Source organism: Panthera uncia, chromosome B1 (genome assembly GCF_023721935.1).
Source record: "Panthera uncia isolate 11264 chromosome B1, Puncia_PCG_1.0, whole genome shotgun sequence".
In the NCBI taxonomy this organism is placed as follows: Eukaryota; Metazoa; Chordata; class Mammalia; order Carnivora; family Felidae; genus Panthera; species Panthera uncia.
The window spans coordinates 105,768,345-105,788,372 of NC_064811.1; the positions used below are offsets into that span (position 1 = coordinate 105,768,345).

The 20,028-nt window shown below is 35.8% G+C and overlaps 1 protein-coding gene across 2 annotated transcripts in view; it reads left to right on the forward strand.

The window, feature by feature from the left end:
- The window catches only part of INTU (inturned planar cell polarity protein), an 87,175-nt gene that overhangs the window by 48,313 nt on the left and 18,834 nt on the right, over positions 1–20,028 (forward strand). For both annotated transcript variants that reach the window (XM_049631150.1, XM_049631151.1), the window contains exons 7-14: positions 1,321–1,398; positions 8,414–8,603; positions 10,319–10,372; positions 11,022–11,084; positions 11,888–12,109; positions 12,712–13,197; positions 15,043–15,140; positions 19,465–19,654. In XM_049631150.1, the coding sequence (XP_049487107.1) occupies positions 1,321–1,398; positions 8,414–8,603; positions 10,319–10,372; positions 11,022–11,084; positions 11,888–12,109; positions 12,712–13,197; positions 15,043–15,140; positions 19,465–19,654 (1,381 nt within the window). The remainder of the gene's footprint in view (positions 1–1,320; positions 1,399–8,413; positions 8,604–10,318; positions 10,373–11,021; positions 11,085–11,887; positions 12,110–12,711; positions 13,198–15,042; positions 15,141–19,464; positions 19,655–20,028) is intronic.

The following is a 20,028-nucleotide window of genomic DNA, read 5'->3' on the forward strand; positions in this document are numbered from 1 at the left end:
GCCAAATTAATTATGCAGATAGAGACAGTTTCCAGGCAAGGTTTTACCCTGAAGCCAAAAAAAAAAAAAAAAAAAAGGCTGTCCCAGCTGAGCTGAGCTCTGAATTAAGGTTGTGCTGCATAGGGGATGCTCTAGCCAATTTCCCAGTCTTTATTACTGGGTGATGGGGATAGAAAGTGTCTACCCTAAATATTAGTCATTCCTATCCTGGGGAACTTGGTTTGATAAATTAGAATGAATTTGAAGATCCCCTTTATTCTACTCTGTACCAGATTCTTTTCCTCATCCCATCTTGTTTCACATAGCCATGAAAGATAGGAATTATTATTCTACTTTGTTCAAACTGAGAAATAGAGTATGAGAGATCATGCACAAGCACCTCCTCAGTGTCAATTAATAGGTCTTTGTATCTCTAACACTGTGCATGTGGTTTGTAATGGAAGTGGCAGGCCTGGGATTTTTCTCTTATTTGTCTTAAATGCCAGTCTATGCATTTCCTTCTTTGCCACTATGCCTTTTACGAGCAAAATGAGAAAAGTGCCACCCCACAGAAGATCAGGTCAGGTGTATAATCCAGGAACATGTGTTTTCAGAGGGGAGATCATCTTCCTGTGATGACTGCAGTGAATAGTGGGGACCCAACCAGGAAGTCATTGTGAGGTAGTAGAGAGAGTAACTTTAGAGCTAAGAAGATGGATGTCCACAGGCAGGTTCTACTCCCTTTAAGTCCTTGTACAAGTTACTTCTTGGACCTCAGTTTACCCAATGCTATAATAGCAATAATCAGACCTACTTTGTAGAATTTTTATCAGGCTACCAAGAAAACAGTTAATTCCATTTCTTTCCTCTACTTTCTTTCCCTTCTCCCATTTGTTTAGGGGTGTCTTTTGTCACAGAAGTTGGAGGTTCGGTTGAAATCTAGGTAATACTGGAAAGTGTCAAGAATTTAGCATTTTTTTCTGAGCTCGGATACCGCACTACTTTATATGCATTAATTTAATCCTCAAAATGAACCTGAGAAGGGCTTAGTGATTATTCCCCCATTTTATACATGAGGAAACTGAACCCTAAGGAGGTATAAATAATTTCCACGTAGGTAGTGATATAAAAGTCCTTACTTGACCCATGCTAGAACTCCAAGTCTAGATATCAGAGTCTTCAGTTGCTAATTCAGTGAACCATTTTACACAGCCATACTCGCAGTTGACACACAGACTTTTCACATTCCTTACATATAAAATGGAACGATGTTCTGCTTCTTTTAGATATGTATCACTTGGTTATGTTATAAGTGAACAAATGTATTTTTCTTCTTTTTAGAGTTCCTCTCCCTCAGCTAAGGAGTATGATAAAAGATGTTGCCCAAACCTTAACATTTATGTATGGTTCTTTAGATAGGTAAGTATGAATTGAATCTCAAGTTTTTTGTTTGTTTGTTTAAAAAAAAAAAAAAAAACTTTTAACCACAGAGAACAAACTGATGGTTATCAGAGGGAAGGGAGGTGGGAGGATGGGTAAAATAGATGACTGGGATTAAGGAGTGCACTTGCTGTGATAAGCACTGGGTGATGTAGGGAAGTGTCGTATCACTATATTGCATACCTGAAATTAATATAAAAGAGTGTTAACTATACTGGAATTAAAATAACTTAACAAAAAATAATACTAAAAATAATAAAGATACCAGTGCTCCTAAAAAAATGAACCTCAAGTTTTAAGCACATGATTCCAAATCACCTTTTGCATTTAATACTTTTCTTTGTTTGGCAAGTTAGTTATTTGTTTTGTTTTTTTTCTTTCTTTCTCTGATTTTCTCATCTTTTATTACTGGCTTCATTTTACAGTTCTAGGCACTTTTTCACTTGATCTATTCATTGCTTTTTCATTTTTGGTCTCATGTTAGTTTAGCAAAATAAAGTAAAATAGTGATAAAACCATAATTATATTCTGACTTGATATATTTCTATAGAAGCAAATATAAGGGCATTTCTTCAAAACAAATACAAAAAGGAGTAAGAAGATTTTAAGTTGTGTTGTTCTCTCATTATAAGACCAGTGTCAAATGCACTGTCCTAAAATGTGATTCTTCTTTCTTAAACCAATTTTTAAATTAAAAAAAAAAGCACTATTAAAATATATAAATGACACAGTAAAGATATTTAGTTTCATGTGTGTCATATGTTTCCTATACAATATGAATGCAGTATATATATTCCCTTTTAAAATATGTGTGGGCTCATGTTATGCCTATTTTCCTGCTTCTTGTTTTTTTAACATTACAGTAAAATATGATGCATCTTTCTTGATCTAAAGGAGGCAATTTGAGGTAACTTCAGGATTTGAACACATGAAATTATGGATGAAAAAAAGATTTTTCTGTTTGTGGGATTTTTTCTAAGTTCCAGTACTTCAGAGAACTAAAATGATACCTTTGCTTTCAAAGCCTTAAGAGTATATAAGTATAAAGATCCAAAACAGTTTATATGTCTTTCCAAACCACAGTGGTATTGGCTCCCTGTTTATCTCTTATGGATCTTTGTTACCACTGTTCTCAAAGCAGCCTGAAATAACTTTCTGTGACATTGGGACTGTGTAGTGTACAGAATTCTCCTCAACAAGCCTCTTAGAAGACACATCCCTCTCAAACCTAATTACTGGTGAGCCTTTTCCAAATATGTGAACTACAAAAGGCCAGGCAGCCACCAACATTGTTTTTAACTTTTACTAATAAGGAAACTTTTAACCAATGAACAGTAAGGATATGGTTGTAAACTACTTCCTTAAATTTACGCTGGGTGAGCAAACCTTGCCCTGTTTTACCTTAACTGAAGCTTTATGTTTTCATAAAAACAGAGATAATTAAAGATTAAATTCCTGAGATGAATTCCATAACTTAAGATAATCATTTGGGGTTGTTCTGCAAATTCCAAATGGACGAGGTTATGAGCAGAGGGACTCTTCATTTCTGTGAATTTCATTTTGAAATTTAGCTTTCTTTTACTTGGAAGTATCACCAAATTGGCAGCAAGTTTTAGTTTCTTCTTGTTCTAGTGAGAATTGGAAAGGCAAACTAAGATAATGAATGTGAAGATCCATTGAGTTCTTACGACCAAGAAGCAGTATGGATCCAAGATGTTGTTAATAGTCATTTTGTAGTAATTTTTAATAAGGTTTTTTCTAATTATGAAAGATATTAAAGGCCCATTATGAAAAATTATGAAAAGATTAAGAAGTCCAAAGAGTTAATTTTTTTAAGTTGTGAGCTGTTTAGTTCCTGTGAGCCACAGAAAAGTGATTATGTATTAACAAGTTTAGGGGCATCTTTGTGGCTCAGTGGGTTAAATCTCTGACTCTTGATTTCTGCTTGGGTCATGATCTCATGGTCATGAGATCAAGCCCTGCATTGGACTCCGTGCTGGGTGTGGAGCCTGCTTAAGATTCTCTCTTTTCCTCTCCCTTTACCCCTCCCCTGCTCATGCTCTCTCTCCAAAAAAAAAAAAAAAAAAAAAAAGTTTAATATTGTGACCATATTAAAGATAGATTTCCTCCACTATTCCTAGCAAAACTATCAGCAGACTCTAAACAGTCTGTCTCCAAAACATATCTCAAATCCATTCATTTCTCTCCATCCTCACTATCACCTTGAACAGCCACCACCATCTCTCACTGCTATAACAATCTCCATTCTTGCCACTTTAATAAATTTCCAGGGATATTGGCCTGTAGTTCTCTTTTTTTTCTTGGTCTCTGTCTGGTTTGGGAATCAAAGTAATGCTGGCTTCATAGAATAAGTCAGGAAGTTTTCCTTCCCTTTCTATTTTTTGGAGCAACTTGAGAAGGATAGGTATTATCTCTGCTTTAAATGTCTGGTAGAATTCCCCAGGGAAGCCATCTGGTCCTGGACTCTTATTTGTTGGGAGATTTTTGATAACTGATTCAATTTCTTCACTAGTTATGGGTCTGTTAAAATTTTGTTTCTTACCATTTGAGTTTTGGAAGTACTTGAGTTTTGGAAGTACCTCCCGTTTGAGTTTTGGAACTACAGGCCAATATCCCTGATGAAAATGGATGTAAAAATTCTCAACAAGATACTAGCAAATCGAATTCAACAACATATAAAAAGAATTATTCACCATGATCAAGTGGGATTCGTTCCTGGGCTGCAGGGCTGGGTCAATATTCACAAATCAATCAATTTGATACATCACATTAATAAAAGAAAAGATAAGAGCCATGTGATCCTGTCAATCAATGCAGAAAAAACATTTGAAAAATTCAGCATTCTTTCTTAATAAAGACCCTCGAGAAAGTCGGGATAGAAGGAACATACTTAAACATCATAAAAGCCATTTATGAAAAGTCCACAGCTAATATCATCCTCAGTGGGGAAAAACTGAGAGCTTTCCTCCTGAGGTCAGGAACACAACAGGATGTCCACTCTCACTGCTGTTGTTTAACATAGTGTTGGAAGTTCTAGCATCAGCCATCAGACAACAAAAGGAAATGAAAGGCATCATAATTGACAAAGATGAAGTCAAGCCTTTCACTTTTTGCAGATGACATGATACTATATATGGAAAACCTGATAGACTCCACCAAAAGTCTGCTAGAACTGATACATGAATTCAGCAAAGTTGTAGGATACTAAATTAATGTACAAAATCAGTTGTATTTTTATACACCAATAATGAAGCAACAGAAAGACAAACAAAGAAGCTGATCCCATTCACAATTGCACCAAGAATCATAAAATACCTAGGAATAAACCTAACCAAAGATGTAAAACATCTGTATGCTGAAAACTATAGAAAACGTATGAAGGAAATTGAAGAAGATACAAAGAAATGGAAAAACATTCCATGCTCATGGGTTGGAAGAATAAATATTGTTAAAATGTCAATACTACACTATCAACAATAGCCAAAGTATGGAAAGAGCCCAAATGTCCATCGATGGATGAATGGATAAAGAAGAGGTGGTATATCTATACAATGGAGTATTACTTGGCAATGAAAAAGAATGAACCCTTGCCATTTGCAACTACGTAGATGGAACTGGAGGGCATTATACTAAGTGAAATTAGACAGAGAAAGACAAAAATCATAGAACTTCACTCATATGAGGACTTTAAGAGACAAAACAGATGAACATAAGGGAAGGGAAACAAAAATAATATAAAAATTATATTATAATTATAGGGAGGGGGACAAAACAAAAGAGACTCATAAATATGGAGAACAAACTGAGGGTTACTGGAGGGTTGTGGGAGGGGGGATGGGCTAAATGGGTAAGGGGCACTAAGGAATCTACTCCTGAAATCATTGTTGCACCATATGCTAACTAATTTGGATGTGAATTTAAAAAAAATTTTTTTTTTAAACATCAATACTACCCAAAGCAATCTACACATTCAATGTAATCCCCATCAAAATTGCACCAGCATTCTTCTCGAAGCTAGAAACAAGCAATCCTAAAATTTGTATGGAACCACAAAAGACACCAAATAGCCAAAGTAATATTGAAGAAGAAAACCAAAGCAGGAGGCATCACCATCCCAGACTTTAGCCTTTACTACAAAGCTGTAATCATCAAGACAGTATGGTATTGGCACAAAAACAAACGCATAGACCAATGGAATAGAATAGAGACTCCAGAATTGGACCCACAAATGTAGGGCCAACTAATCTTTGACAAAGCAGGAAAGAATATCCAATGGAAAAAAGACAGTCTCTTTAACAAATGGTGCTGGGAGAACTGGACAGCAACATGCAGAAGAATGAAACTAGACCACTTTCTTACACCATTCACAAAAATAAAGTCAAATGGATGAAGGACCTGAATGTGAGACAGGAAACCATCAAAACTCTAGAGGAGAAAGCAGGAAAAAACCTCTCTGATCTCAGCCGCAGCAATTTCTTACTCAACACATCTCCAAAGGCAAGGGAATTAAATGCAAAAATGAACTATTGGGACCTCTTCAAGGTAAAAAGCTTCTGCACAGCAAAGGAAACAATCAACAAAAGTAAAAGGCAACTGATGGAATGGGAAAAGATATTTGCAAATGACATATCAGACAAAGGGCTAGTATCCAAAATCTATAAAGAACTCTCCAAACTCCACACCCAAAAAACAAATAATCCAGTGAAGAAATGGGCAGAAAACACGAATAGACACTTTTCTAAAGAAGACATCCAGAGGACCAACAGGACATGAAAAGATGCTCAACATCACTCCTTATCAGGGAAATATAAATCAAAACCACACTGAGATACCACCTCACTCTGGTCAGAGTGGCTAAAATGAACAAATCAGGAGACTATGGATGCTGGAGAGGATGTGGAGAAACGAGAACCCTCTTGCACTCTGGAAAAGAGTGTGGAGGTTCCTCAAAAAATTAAAAATAGACCTCCCCTATGACCCAGCAGTAGCACTGCTAGGAATTTACCCAAGGGATACAGGAGTGCTGATGCATAGGGGCACTTGTACCCCAATGTTTATAGCAGCACTTTCAGCAATAGCCAAATTATGGAAAGAGCCTAAATGTCCATCAGCTGATGAATTGATAAAAAAGTTGTGGTTTATATATACAATGGAATACTACTTGACAATGAGAAAGAATGAAATCTGACCATTTGTAGCAATGTGGATGGAACTGGAAAGTATTATGCTAAGTGAAATAAGTCAGGCAGAGAAAGACAGATGCCATATGTTTTTACTCATATGTGGATCCTGAGAAACTTAATAGAAGACCAGGGGGGAGAGGAAGGGGGGAGGGGAGTTACAGAGAGGGAAGAAGGCAAACCATAAGAGACTCTTAAATACTGAGAACGAACTGAGGGTTGATGAGGAGTGGGGGAGAGGGGAAACTGGGTGATGGGCATTTAGGAGGGCACCTGTTGGGATGAGCACTAGGTGTTGTATGGAAACCAGTTTGACAATAAACTATGTTTATTAAAAAAAAAATTCCAAATGCGGTTAAAGCAGTCTTTTTACATTATAATCTAGCCCTACATATCTTTCTGATTTCAGATTTCAAACCACATTTCCTCTCTGGGTGGTCTGTGGACACCCTGGCCACACTTGTTCCACACTAGGGCTTTTGCGCTCTTTTCTCTCCCTAGATCTTCTTGACATTGGGATCTCAGCTAAATGTCCATTCTCAAAGACTCTTCCCCAACTTTTGATCTAAAATAACCAACCAGTTACATCACCCATTCACATGATCTTGTTCTCTGTATATCTCTTTGTACAAGTTCATGTTTTTACTCTTTGTTCATTAGTTGTCTTTCTCCATTAGAACATGAGCTCCACAGAAGCAGAGACCTTGTCTTTTGTCTTGATATTTTTACTGCGGTACCTCCAGCAATGAGAATAGTGCCTAGAACATAGTTGGCACTCAAGCAATTTGTTGAATGAATCCATGAATATTATTCTGATGTATTAATGGTACATATACTAGCTATTGTGTTATCAAGCAGGCTATTCCAATGAATAGTTGCAGGCAATGCTCTGTTATTTTTACATAACTAAAGTCAAGTGTTTAGTGTGTGTGTCTCTCTCTCTATCTCTTTTTCGGTTCTTCAGTAGTGTTGCCTACATTAGTGAAGAGGGGAAAAATAACTTAGGCTAACTATGTGCTTACTGTGTTCAGTAAGTAATAAGTATAATAAATAAATAAATAAAGTACTAAGTACTTTGCATGCAAGTCAGATTGTATTATCCCCATTTTTAGAGTTGGAAACAAAAGTTCAAAGAACTTTTCCTGAGATAACTACCTGGTAAAAGCAATGATAAGATTCAAAGACAAATATGTTCTATTACAAAGCTCAAAATTTCTTTATTATTCCATCTTGCCTGAAAGATATTGAGAGGTTAAATGGTTAAGAGATAAGGTAAAAGCAACTTACATTTTTTTACAAAAAGGTTACTTCAGTCCATTTTGTTGTAGATATACCGCTTGTGTTAGCCCTGTGGTTCTTCCATAATACCATCTACTCAGTGCATTTGAAAGTAGGTTTTCGGTGCAATAACATTATAGCAGTAATTCTTTTTTTTTTTTTTTAATTTTTTTTAACGTTTTTATTTATTTTTGAGACAGAGAGAGACAGAGCATGAACGGGGAGGGGCAGAGAGAGAGGGAGACACAGAATCGGAAGCAGGCTCCAGGCTCTGAGCCATCAGCCCAGAGCCCAACGCAGGGCTCGAACTCATGGACCGCGAGATTGTGACCTGAGCTGAAGTCAGATGCTTAACCGACTGAGCCACCCAGGCGCCCCTAGCAGTAATTCTTCATAAGGGAGAGGAGGAAGGAAGAGAGCCTATGTATTTGGGAAAGATCCACTCTCCTAGGGACATACAAAAGATGACCACTATTTCCATATGTTTTTCTGACTTACAGCTGTTGTTTCTTCAGTGCCTTTTGCCAGGTTGAGAATGTTCCTCGTCTGGATCATTTTTTCATCTTGTTCTTTCAAAGAGCACTTCAGCCTACTAAACTACATTCCAGTGCCAGTTTGAACGCACAACGATATGATGCTTCCAGTGCAGTGCTTTTAGACAGTCTCCCCGGAGTTCGGTGGCTCACACTTCCACAGGAAATCAAGGTAATCCTGGGTGTCGTAAATAAAAATCAGAACCAGTTGCCTTGTAATTTTTTATCTTCTCTCTTTTTTAGCCTTTTTGTATTTTCAGGATTGTGGGTAAGAGTTGAAGCCATTGATTGATGAAGTAGGTGATCCAGTACAGTGAATTTAGACAAATATTTCTTTCTAAACAGAAATTAGCTCTCTCATCTTAAGCATTTTCTCATTTAAGCATTTTCTAAATTTGTAATACTTCTCAGAAATCATAATTATATGGTGTGACTTGCTTTTGTTTGTTTATCAGATGTTCTTTTTTTTTTTAATTTTTTTTTTTTAACCTTTATTCATTTTTGAGAGACAGAGACAGAGCATGAGCGGGGAAGGGGCAGAGAGAGGGAGACACAGAATCTGAAACAGGCTCCAGGCTCTGAGCTGTGAGCACAGAGCCCAACGTGGGGCTCAAACTCATGAACTGCGAGATCATGACCTGAGCTGAAGTCAGACGCTCAACCGACTGAGCCACCCAGGCGCCCCAGATGGTTTTTTTTTAATGTCATTTTTCTTAAGGTACACTGGAATAATTAAGAGAGTAGATACTTTGTTCTCTTAAGGAATGTGAAGAAACAATTATTGTAACCTTGTACGTTAGCCTACAGAGTTCAGTAGCAGGAATAGCAGCCTGTAAGCATTAATATTTGTGAGATCAGAATTAACAAGTGGGTACTTTTCTTGTTTTCTATTATTTTTTACAAGAGCACCAAAGCCACAAAAAGGAGTACATGAAATATTTGCTAGATACAGAAAAATGCAGGTCACAAATGAGTAATAAGTCATAGAGTGTGAAAAGTATTGAAAGGCATGACTAATGTTTCCAAAGCTTTTGTCATCTCAGTAAGACACAGTTTGTGAAATAGTCCTGCAGAGAGTGCCTTGGCCTTTAAAAAGAAAAGGAAAAGGAAAAAAAGGATTCTTTTCCACAAATCGCATTTATGCCACAAGCTTTAACTGCCAATAGTTTTCAATTTATATATATGTATTACAGATTAAACTACAGATTAAATTTATTCTGTTTTTAAATTTTGAATGTTTCATGGAAGAACAAACACATGAAAGAGTTCGGGCAATCTCCATAGAAACAAAAGCTAAATCCTAAGTAAGATTTTTCTAATAACCCTGTAGGGAAGCTAAACTGTGCCAGGTTCCAGGGGAACACTTTTCTTCATGTTTTAATCCATAAATAAAGATTAAAAGTCCTTTTATATAGAACATAGGAAAGAGACAGGGAAGAATGTTTATTTTCCAGAGATCTAACTGTTGAGAAATATACAGCAATAGAGGGGGGAAAAAAAAAACCTCAAAATAGATTGGGTACATTAAGATGGGTTATTTTCCTGTAAGAATTTTGATAGGTTCAAAAATTTCCTAATTCAAAACTAGAAAGCAATTTTTTAACCTCATAAGTTATTTTGCATTGAATACAGAGTGAATTTCATTTTGTAATAATTGAGATTTAATTGAAAAATGACAATATGTTAAATAATTTTTTTCCATGTAATTGCAAAGCTTAAAACAACATGTTCTATTTTCGGACATTTCTTAAATATCACAAAGGAGAAAGATACTTATTCAATTCTTCAAGTAATTATTAAGCACTTTTATGAGGCCATTACTAAACAATAACCGAGTTAAATGGTTGTGGTTTTTTGTTTTTTGTTTTTTGTTTTTTTCCCACATAGATGGAACTAGACACAGCATTGAGTGACTTAGAGTCTGCAGATTTTGCTGAACTGGTAAGAAAGCTAGTGGATTTTAGGCTTAATGTTGATTTCATATATTGTAAATCAGCCATTATTCTAAATATTTTTCAAGTGGGCATGTAATAATCTTGAAATACGTAGCATTGGATCTCTATTTTGACATGAACAAAATTTATTTTCCTTGCCTTAAAAAAACTTCTTATTTATTTAATTTTTATGTATTTATTTATTTTGATGTTTATTTATTTTTGAGAGAGAGCAGGGGAGGGGCAGAGAGAAAGGGAGACACAGAATCCAAAGTAGGCTTCAGGCTCCGAGCTGTCAGCACAGAGCCTGACACGGGGCTCAAATCCATGGACCATGAGATCATGACCTGAGCTGAAATCAAGAGCTGAATGCTTAATCGACTGAGCCACCCAGGCGCCCCACTTATGTTCTGTTCTTAAATGTCTCTAATCAACAGTATCTTACAAGAATAAAAAATAAGATTGCTTTCAGCCAAAAATATATGCACATTATTTTTCACCCTAATACCCTAGTATGTTCATTTCTAAAGAAGGCACTATGAAAAGTTCAGTTACTAAAGAATATAATTGCCATTTTTAATTATTATAGCTTTACTAGGATTTTTTTAATCATGAAAAACAAAGAATATAAATCCACTGTGGTTTTGCTCCCCCAGTCTGAGGACTACTATGACATGAGGCGGCTGTATACAATTTTAGGATCTTCTCTATTTTACAAGGTAAGTTGAAGGCTGAAATTTTTATAAGTGTCCAACTGCCATATGAAGAGACCTAAAGTAAATTTTCTCAAACTTCTACAAACATGAAAAATACATTTATCTCTTTTCCTTTGAATGTAGTTACCATAAAATTAAGGTCTTCAAAAAAACCCAGTACCTACAGATTTACAAATACAATAAATATTTTTGATATTATTACATTCATTACATACATTGCATTTGCAGATGTATAAGCAGAAACAGTAATGGAGGAACCAAGTGCGTAGGAGAGAAGAGCAATACTCTCTCGGTTTCTTTTTGCAGCAGTGCACTTTTTTTCTTATCCTCAGACATAACCATGTATCTTTTTAGTAAATCTTCTAACATTTCATTGACTTCCATGCAAAGCAAATTAAGCATCAAATGAATTTAAGTGTTTTGGCACTTCAAGAAGATTTTTAAACATGATTTAAAACATATCTAAAAAAGAATCAGACAGTACAGAATGGTACTGAAAAGTAAGTCTGTCCTCACTGTAACTTCTCTTCTCCACTTTCCATGCTCAAAATTCAGTTCTTTTCTAACTTTGCCAAATAGTCAGGTTTATACTACTCAGGCCATCTTGCTTTGTGCTAAAGTCTGTGGTAGACTTAACTTATCATAAATATTTGATCTCTAATTGACCTCAGAAAAAGAACATTTATTTTTGCTATGTCTTTATTCTATTTGAAACTGGAATATTTTAAGCTAACTGAAGTACCTGTAAAACTCTTAGAAATATATTATGACATAGTTGACTTCTGTTCTTTGCGGTTAAATTCAAGGGTTATTTGATCTGCAGTCATTTGCCTAAGGATGACCTTATTGATATTGCTGTATACTGTCGCCACTATTGCCTACTGCCATTAGCAGCAAAACAAAGAATTGGTCAGTTGGTTATATGGAGAGAAGTGTTTCCTCAACATCACCTCCAACCTTCTACAGACTCAAACACTGAAGTCTTTCAGGAACCTGAAGGAAGATATTTTTTGCTAATCGTTGGCTTGGTAAGTTTACTTTGGTTTCTGTGTGTGCGTTTTGGAGTGGCTTTTTTTTTTTTGGCCATTTACTATCTTAAAATACACAAACAAATATGACAGTTTAAAATTATGAGCGTGCCAGATACCAGTATTCAAGAAAATGTTATATGTCCCTTATTCCTTTTCTTTTACATCCATTTAATACTCGTGAAGAAATATTAATGAAGCCCAGAATAAGATTTTATCAGGTTCTTAAGATCTTTTGTTCTCATTTCTGTAGTGATTTTATCCTCTGGTTTGTCTTGGGAAAGAGAGACATGAAAAGAATATAGAATCAGAAAAAACATGTGATTGCAGATAAAAGGACTTCTAATCACTGTGGCTCTTTGAAAGCTACCTTAGGGAATTCCATGTACCAGAAAGTAGTCTTTGATGGTATACCAAGAGAAGGCAATATGAGATTTGTTTTCAAGGATGATCAGGAAGCATTGAGAATAACTAAGAAACTGAGGCAGTTTTTAATAATCATATGATTATACCATGTTTTTCGTACTTATGAATTTATGCATGCACACTACATATAAACATTTTCATGTAGCTAAATCTCTATTAATATTTTTGTCTTATAGAAGCATTATATGTTATGTGTACTATTAGAAGCTGGAGGCTGTGCATCCAAAGCTATTGGGAATCCTGGACCAGACTGTATATATGTGGATCAGGTCAAAACAACTCTTCACCAGCTGGAAGGAATAGATTGTCGCATAAATGAACGGCTAACATCTTCTCCAAGCCCCTGTTTGTCTTGTGCTGACTGGTTCCTTACTGGATCACATGAAAAATTAGATAGTTTGACAACCTCACCTATCCTCAGTAAGCTTCCAGGTACTTCCAAAGTAGCAACCTCTCCAACATGCAGAAGAATTCTTTTTGGTGACTATTCCTTAAAGACACGTAAGCCCAGTCCTTCCCAAAGCAGTGGAGGATCTGACAATGGTTGTGAAGGTGGAGAAGGTATTCACGTGAGTCCCCACTCTACACCAGATACAGTACGGAAACAACAAAGAGAACCTCAGGGCTCTGATGGTTCAGAAGAAAGTGGGGCCTTGCTTAAGGTGTGTGTTCATTTGAGCGTGTACATTTGGGAGCTACTGTCTTTCCAGTTCTTATTTTATAATTGCAAGAAAATTTTTAATGGCAAATCATTCTTCATTTGATCTAGTGGTTGTTTTGGTTATTGTTAGCAAACCAGTGATTTAGAACCAAAAAAGAGAGGGGCGCCTAGGTGGCTCAGTCGGTTAAGCAGCCGACTTCGGCTCAGGTCATGATCTTGCGGTCCGTGGGTTCGAGCCCCGTGTCGGGCTCTGTGCTGACAGCTCAGAGCCTGGAGCCTGTTTCAGATTCTGTGTCTCCCTCTCTCTGACCCTCCCCTGTTCATGCTTTGCCTCTCCCTGTCTCAAAAATAAATAAAACATTAAAAAAAATTTTTTTTTAATAAAAAAATTAAAAAAAAAAGAAAGAAAGAACCAAAAAGAGAAAGAAATATCAAGTAATAAAATAGTAGCATCCAGGACAACTGCTTGACACTACTTACAAGTAGGAAAATTCTTTAATCCTTCCTGCTTTCCCTGTTCATCTTTCTTCTGTATTCACAAGGTTAACAGAGAACATCCTAGTTGTGTGGGATTTTAGATGCCTGATTTAAGTAAATAAGCAATAAAATATTCAGCAGAAACAGAGAATCAGAAACTTAAAAAAAATATATTTATGTAAATATATGTGTGTATACGTGTTATTCTATAGGTTTTTATAGGGTTTTTTTTGTTTTATTTTGTTTTTATCTGAATCTATAAAGGCTGGTCTCCATTGTCAATAATTTAACATGTGATCATAAAACAAAGAGAATGTTCATTTTTCAGATTGTTTATTTTTATCCTTTTTCCATGTTTTTGGATACAATAATGTATCCAAATGATCATCAAAGTAGTCACCCCGGGAGGTCTTCTACTATTCTAGTGATGCTCTACTTTCAGAACACTTTTGAAACTTGCTTGTCATTTGGATTGTTGGAAGTGATGTCAGACAAGACATGAAGAAGGTAGAATCTGAGAAGGGGCACCAATAAAATATGAGATTCTGAGTGTCATGGCATAAATAGCCATAGCTTCCATCTTCTAATTCCAAACAATACAGCAGTCTTGGAGTCTGAAGTGGATATATTTAGAAAATACCCGCATTCGTACTATATATTCATTATCCCAGTTGGTGAAATTGGTAGGAAACATAGTTTAAGAAGTAGTAGGCTTAAGAAGCCATGAATAACTCTGAAGAGAAATTAAATAATCTCTATAATCGAGCCATTCAACAAATTTGATTGAACACCTATTATGTGCCAAGGGCCATGCTATACAGAAGAAATACAAAGATGGGTAAGACATAGCCCCTGCCTTTGAGGAGTGCAAAGTCTAGAGAGGGAGACAAGCACATTTACACATAAAATATAACAAAACTTGGGGCACATGGGCAGCTCATTTGATTGGTTTTGGCACAAGTCATGACCCCAGGGTTGTGGAATCAAGCCCCACATTGGGCTCTGTACTGAACATGGATGGAGCCTACTTGCGATTTTCTTTCTCCCTCTGCCCCTCTTCCCCTCTCACACTCTCTTTCTCTCTCTCTAAGATAAAGAAAAGAAAAAAAAATGAAAAAAAAAGTGTAACAAAACTTGATAGTGGCTCTGGTAGATTTTCAGGAAGAACTATGACATCCTTCTATGACATGGCCCTAGGTCACTGTTAGCGAAGAATAAGCCAGGAGGTATAAGTTAGCCTCAAACATATTTAAAGGAAACATTGCAAAATACTAAATAGTTCTCTTAGAAAGTTTTCAGTTTTTACACTATTTCTGCTGTTTGATTCCATTCTTAGATGCAAACTGATCTACTTAACTGCATTTTTCAGGTCACTAAACGGAAGTCTGCTCTTCCAAATCCATTTCATTTGGGGAACTTGAAAAAGGACTTTTCAGATAAAGAACTGGAAATATATAACACAATGAAGTAAGAAGCATCCTTGTATTCTTTTTTTTTTTAAAACATTGTGTCTTCGAGCAAACTTTACAGTAAGAAAGTACAAATCCATAACATACAGAGATTTAACTCAAAAATGTAATTGTGATATATCTTACATATTAAAGGTAATGTCTATGCTAATTCACTAATGTTTTTCATTATACAATAGGGAACCCGTACTCCTATTATAAGAGATAAAAAAACAGAGTGATGTTTCAAAATGTGAAACTCCCCTCTTATCTCTTTTCCACAGGTAACCTCCCTTTTGTATGTCTAATTTTTTTATTATAGTATTTACTGTTTTTAGACTTTGGTGGATGCTGCAGTCTGCTGCACAGATATTCCATAGCCCAGGGTACTCCTTCCAGTGTTTAGGGATAATGGCTGCTAACTATTCACAGCTGAGTCTCTTGTTCTGCTTGGAAGTTTATTGACTCAGCCAAGATGACAATTTCTCCTTAGAAATAGCCCACATCTAAGGACTAATAGATAAGTTGAATACAAAGACTTGGCCTAAATTCGAGACAACTCTAAAAGGCCATCCAATCTCATAGTTCCAAGTGGTATCTGCTGAGATTTTGTTTCAACCGCAGTGTGGTTCAGCTTTTCCCTCTGCTCAATCCTGCTTCCTCCCACACTTGTGGGACTTCCTCCCACAAGTGTTGTTCCCCAGAGTTCTCCCTAGTAAACTTCCTTGCTGCATCTCCCTCTGAGTCCGGGGGTAGGAACTGAGCCTATAACACCCATTTTAGGAAAGAAATGAAACCTCAAACTTACATTAAGTAGGAATTCTGAAGTAAAAGGAATGGAGTGAGAAGAGCATGTCTATAATTATTAGAACATAAAATATCTATAATTATTAAACTCTGTAATTATTAAAATGTAAAATGTTACGTATTCACTTCTTGTGCAACTATTATGTGGTGACGAGCTGTCTGAGCTTTGCCTGATGTTTAATTATGATGTCATGTGTGGGATCAGTTAGTATAACAAACTCCATTGCACACTTCTATTTGAATAAACAGACACATAAATCACACAAAAAAAGTTCAGCACTATTACTTTCTTAATCATGAAACATCTTTTTAAAGATTATGAATGTTTATTTTTTTGTTAATGTTTATTTATTTTTTATGTTTATTGATTTATCTTTGAGAGAGAGAGAGAGAGAGGGAGAGACAGAAAGAGAGGGGGAGAAAGAGAATCCCAAGCAGGCTCTACACAGTCAACATAGAGCTGGACGTAGGGCTCAAACTCACAAACCATGAGATAATGACCTGAGCCGAAATCAAGAGTTGGACGCTTAATCAACTGAACCACCCAGGCACCCCAAAACATTTTATAATAAGTTCAAATATATATGTCACAGAGTTGTCAAAAACGGCTTTTTTTTCCTGACGTTAGAGCAAAAACAAGGTAACTTGTCTGCATAAAATAATGTAATGGGAATCTAATGTGTTAAATTTAATGCCTTCAAAAACTATGGTTAGTTTTTTAATAGCTAAAAATGTTTTTTAAACAAATCTAAATCAAACCTTTTGTAGAGCTTTGAAATACTTTCCCAAACGCTCGTCTTCTATTTAACAACTACCACTCTGAAATTTTATTACCCCCACATCTTACTTTTTGAATGTGTGTGTTATTTTTACCTTATCTCTAGTAAAAGAAAATGTTTTACAAGTTCAGGCTTGAACATAAATTCATATACAATGTAAATCATAGGCTGTCTATTTAAAAAGATCCTACAGAGGTGCCTGGGTGGCTCAGTTGGTTAAGCGTCAGACTCTTGATATTGGCTTAGGTCATGATCTCCGGGTCATGAGATCGAGCCCTGCCTGGGGCTCTGTGCTGAGCATGGAGTCTGCTTGGGATTCTCTCTCTCCCTCTCCCCTTGCTCCTCTCCCACTCGTGCTCTCTCTCTCTCTCAAAATAAAAAAATGAGGGGCGCCTGGGTGGCTCAGTCGGTTGAGCGTCTGACTTTGGCTCAGGTCATGATCTCACAGTCTGTGGGTTCAAGCCCCGTGTCAGGCTCTGTGCTGACAGCTCAGAGCCTGGAGCCTGTTTCCAATCCTGTGTCTCCCTCTCTCTCTGCCCCTCCCCCAGTCTCACTTTGTCTCACTCTGTCTCTCAAAAATAAATAAATATTAAAAAAATAATAATAATAAAAAAATGAAACATTAAAAAAAATTTTTTTAAAGATGCTACAGATGCATATTTATTTTCTTTATTGACATGAAAAGTGTTCATACTATGTAGTTAATTTTAAAAGTATGAAATAAGCCAGTGTAGATTGTCCTAATTTCTGTGTGTACACTTTTGTAAAATAAAAATATATACCATATTAAAAATAATATACACAAAACAGTTCATTTAATAACCAAGTCCTATACTCTACATTCTAATAATTATTTAATCCATTCAACCCCTATTGTTCCTACTGTAGATCAGACTCCCATTGTTTTACCTGTTTTACTGCAACAGTCTCCCAACTCCCAGCCTACCATGAATCCATTTTCTGCTGCAGGAGTGACCTTTCTCAATAATAAATGACTTAATCTATGCTTTCACAAATATTTTGTCTTCCCATTGGGCAACTGTTTGATGATTTTTAAACTTGCAGTGTATCCACTGAGTTAATATACTCTGAATGAGTTTATGATTTTCAAGAGCTAAATTTCCTCACTGTGTTGTGGATTTTTTTTTTTTTTGAGAGAGAAAGTTAAAAAATACAACAAAAATGTTAATTCTAAACCTCCCTAAAAAGGAATCTTATTAATTTCTCTTTTTAAAGAATTGTTTCTGTTCTGTACCTTTTCTTAATTTTGAAGACCTCTAAAATAAAATGTATGTTTTAATTTATTTTCCTTTTTGAATAATCAAAATTCCTCTCTTCTTGATTATTTGAGTTACTAATTGAAAAAGATCAGCCACCAGTTGAGTTGTTAATGAGCCAGCCACCTTCTAGAAAAGTATGAGAAAAATTTGCAGATGATCTCCTTTCCGGTCTATCCCTGGTCTGAAAAAAGAACCAAAGCCATAAATCACCAATAAGAAGGAGAAATTATTCTGATCATGCCTCCTAATTAAGAGTTTAACAGGATTTTAACTAGCATGGATGATCAAAGGCAGTATCCAGGCTAAGAGATGTTACATGCCTTTTCTCTGCCTCTGTGCTTATGGCTGGAAAAAAAATCAACTGAGAGAATGTTTTAAAAATAGACATCAGAATTAGAATGGGGGCAGCTTGAGTGTTTGAAATGCAAATGGAGAATTGCTGTCCATATGTTTAAAGATTGCCCGTCAGAAGTCATCAGTAGAAAGGAAAAAGTAAGGGATAGTGGAGTAAGCTTCAGAGTTAGCTTAGCTCAGCCACTTAGCTGTGTGACCTCAGGCAAGTTAATCTGAGATCTCTGAACACTGATTTCCTCGTGGTTAAAATGAGGGGAGTAATACTATTTAATATCTCACAAGATCATTGTGAGAATTAAGACTAAGGTATTTTAAAGCCCCCCTCCCACCCCAGGCACAGAGAGGGCATTCAGTATGTGATACTATTAGTATTTTGTTGTTGCTATCATTGTTATTCTTTAGCTCTTCTTACCACTGGTAGAAATACATATTTATAGATTCTACTGACTTGTCTGAGACCTAAATAGGGGAAGAAAGAATGGAGAAATGAAAATAGTAATAAAACATGTAAGGGAAGGAAGACGGTGATGATGAATAGTAGAATACTACCAGTAATTGTCATAGTATTCTAGATTATTAACCCAGTTTTGCAGTCACTAATAATAATTTTATTTTTCTTCAGGATCATCAGTCTGACTGTTATGCTACAAACTTAAATGTGTTCATTTTGTTGGAAGGTGTTCTTGTATGTGGTCCACTCTGGACTGATACCTTATTTATGACTTGTAGGTATCTGGGCCAGACAGGGGCTGAGTTATTTATTACCAACCATGGAAAAAGAAGGGTTTAGCCAATTTGGGTTGTTTAGCAAAGGAATAATTAAGTGGTTTGCAATTGATGTTTATCCTCACATACCATGTAGTATTTGCCTGCATTAACAAATTGATAATAACCCTAGCTCTACTTTAGTTAAGGAGGAAATGGGAATTAAATATTTGTACTAGTTTTCCCTGTCCTAATTACACTCCTAATATTATATATATATAAATACACTCCTAATAATATAATATATACAATAATATATATATTGTAGATAAAAACTTAGGAGTCTATAAACATTCAAAATGAAGGAATATTTTTAAGCTTACTTAAATATTTTTTTCTTTCTTTTGTTCTTTTCAAGATTGACATCTGGTCCTGAGAACACACTTTTCCACTATGTTGCCTTAGAAACTGTGCAAGGGATCTTTATTACTCCTACCCATGAAGAAGTGGCACAGCTAAGTGGCTCTATCCACCCTCAACTAATAAAGAATTTCCATCAGTGTTGTCTCTCCATTCGTGCAATTTTCCAACAGACATTGGTAGAAGAGGTAGGATACTGCCATAAGTATACTTTTCTGTTTTGTTCCCAGATCTCTAAATATTATCTCTAAAAGGTCTTTAATCAGTATGCCCAATAATTACAGTTTTTATTTAAAAATTTTGTAACAATCACCCAATCTAACTAGAGCACCCAATCTAACTTGAGTGCCCAAAAGATTATACTCACCATATTTAACTTCAAAGCTTTGTTTCATAATACTGAGTTTGATGTCCTGGATTACTATTTCAGAAAATGGTGGACCTGTGTTCTTCTACAGCAAAGTAGAATATGGTAGTTTGTAATGTAAATTAGCCTCCATATTTGACATTTGTGAGTCAACCATTACTTGCGCAGTAGTATCTACCCATTGGTAACTCTGAT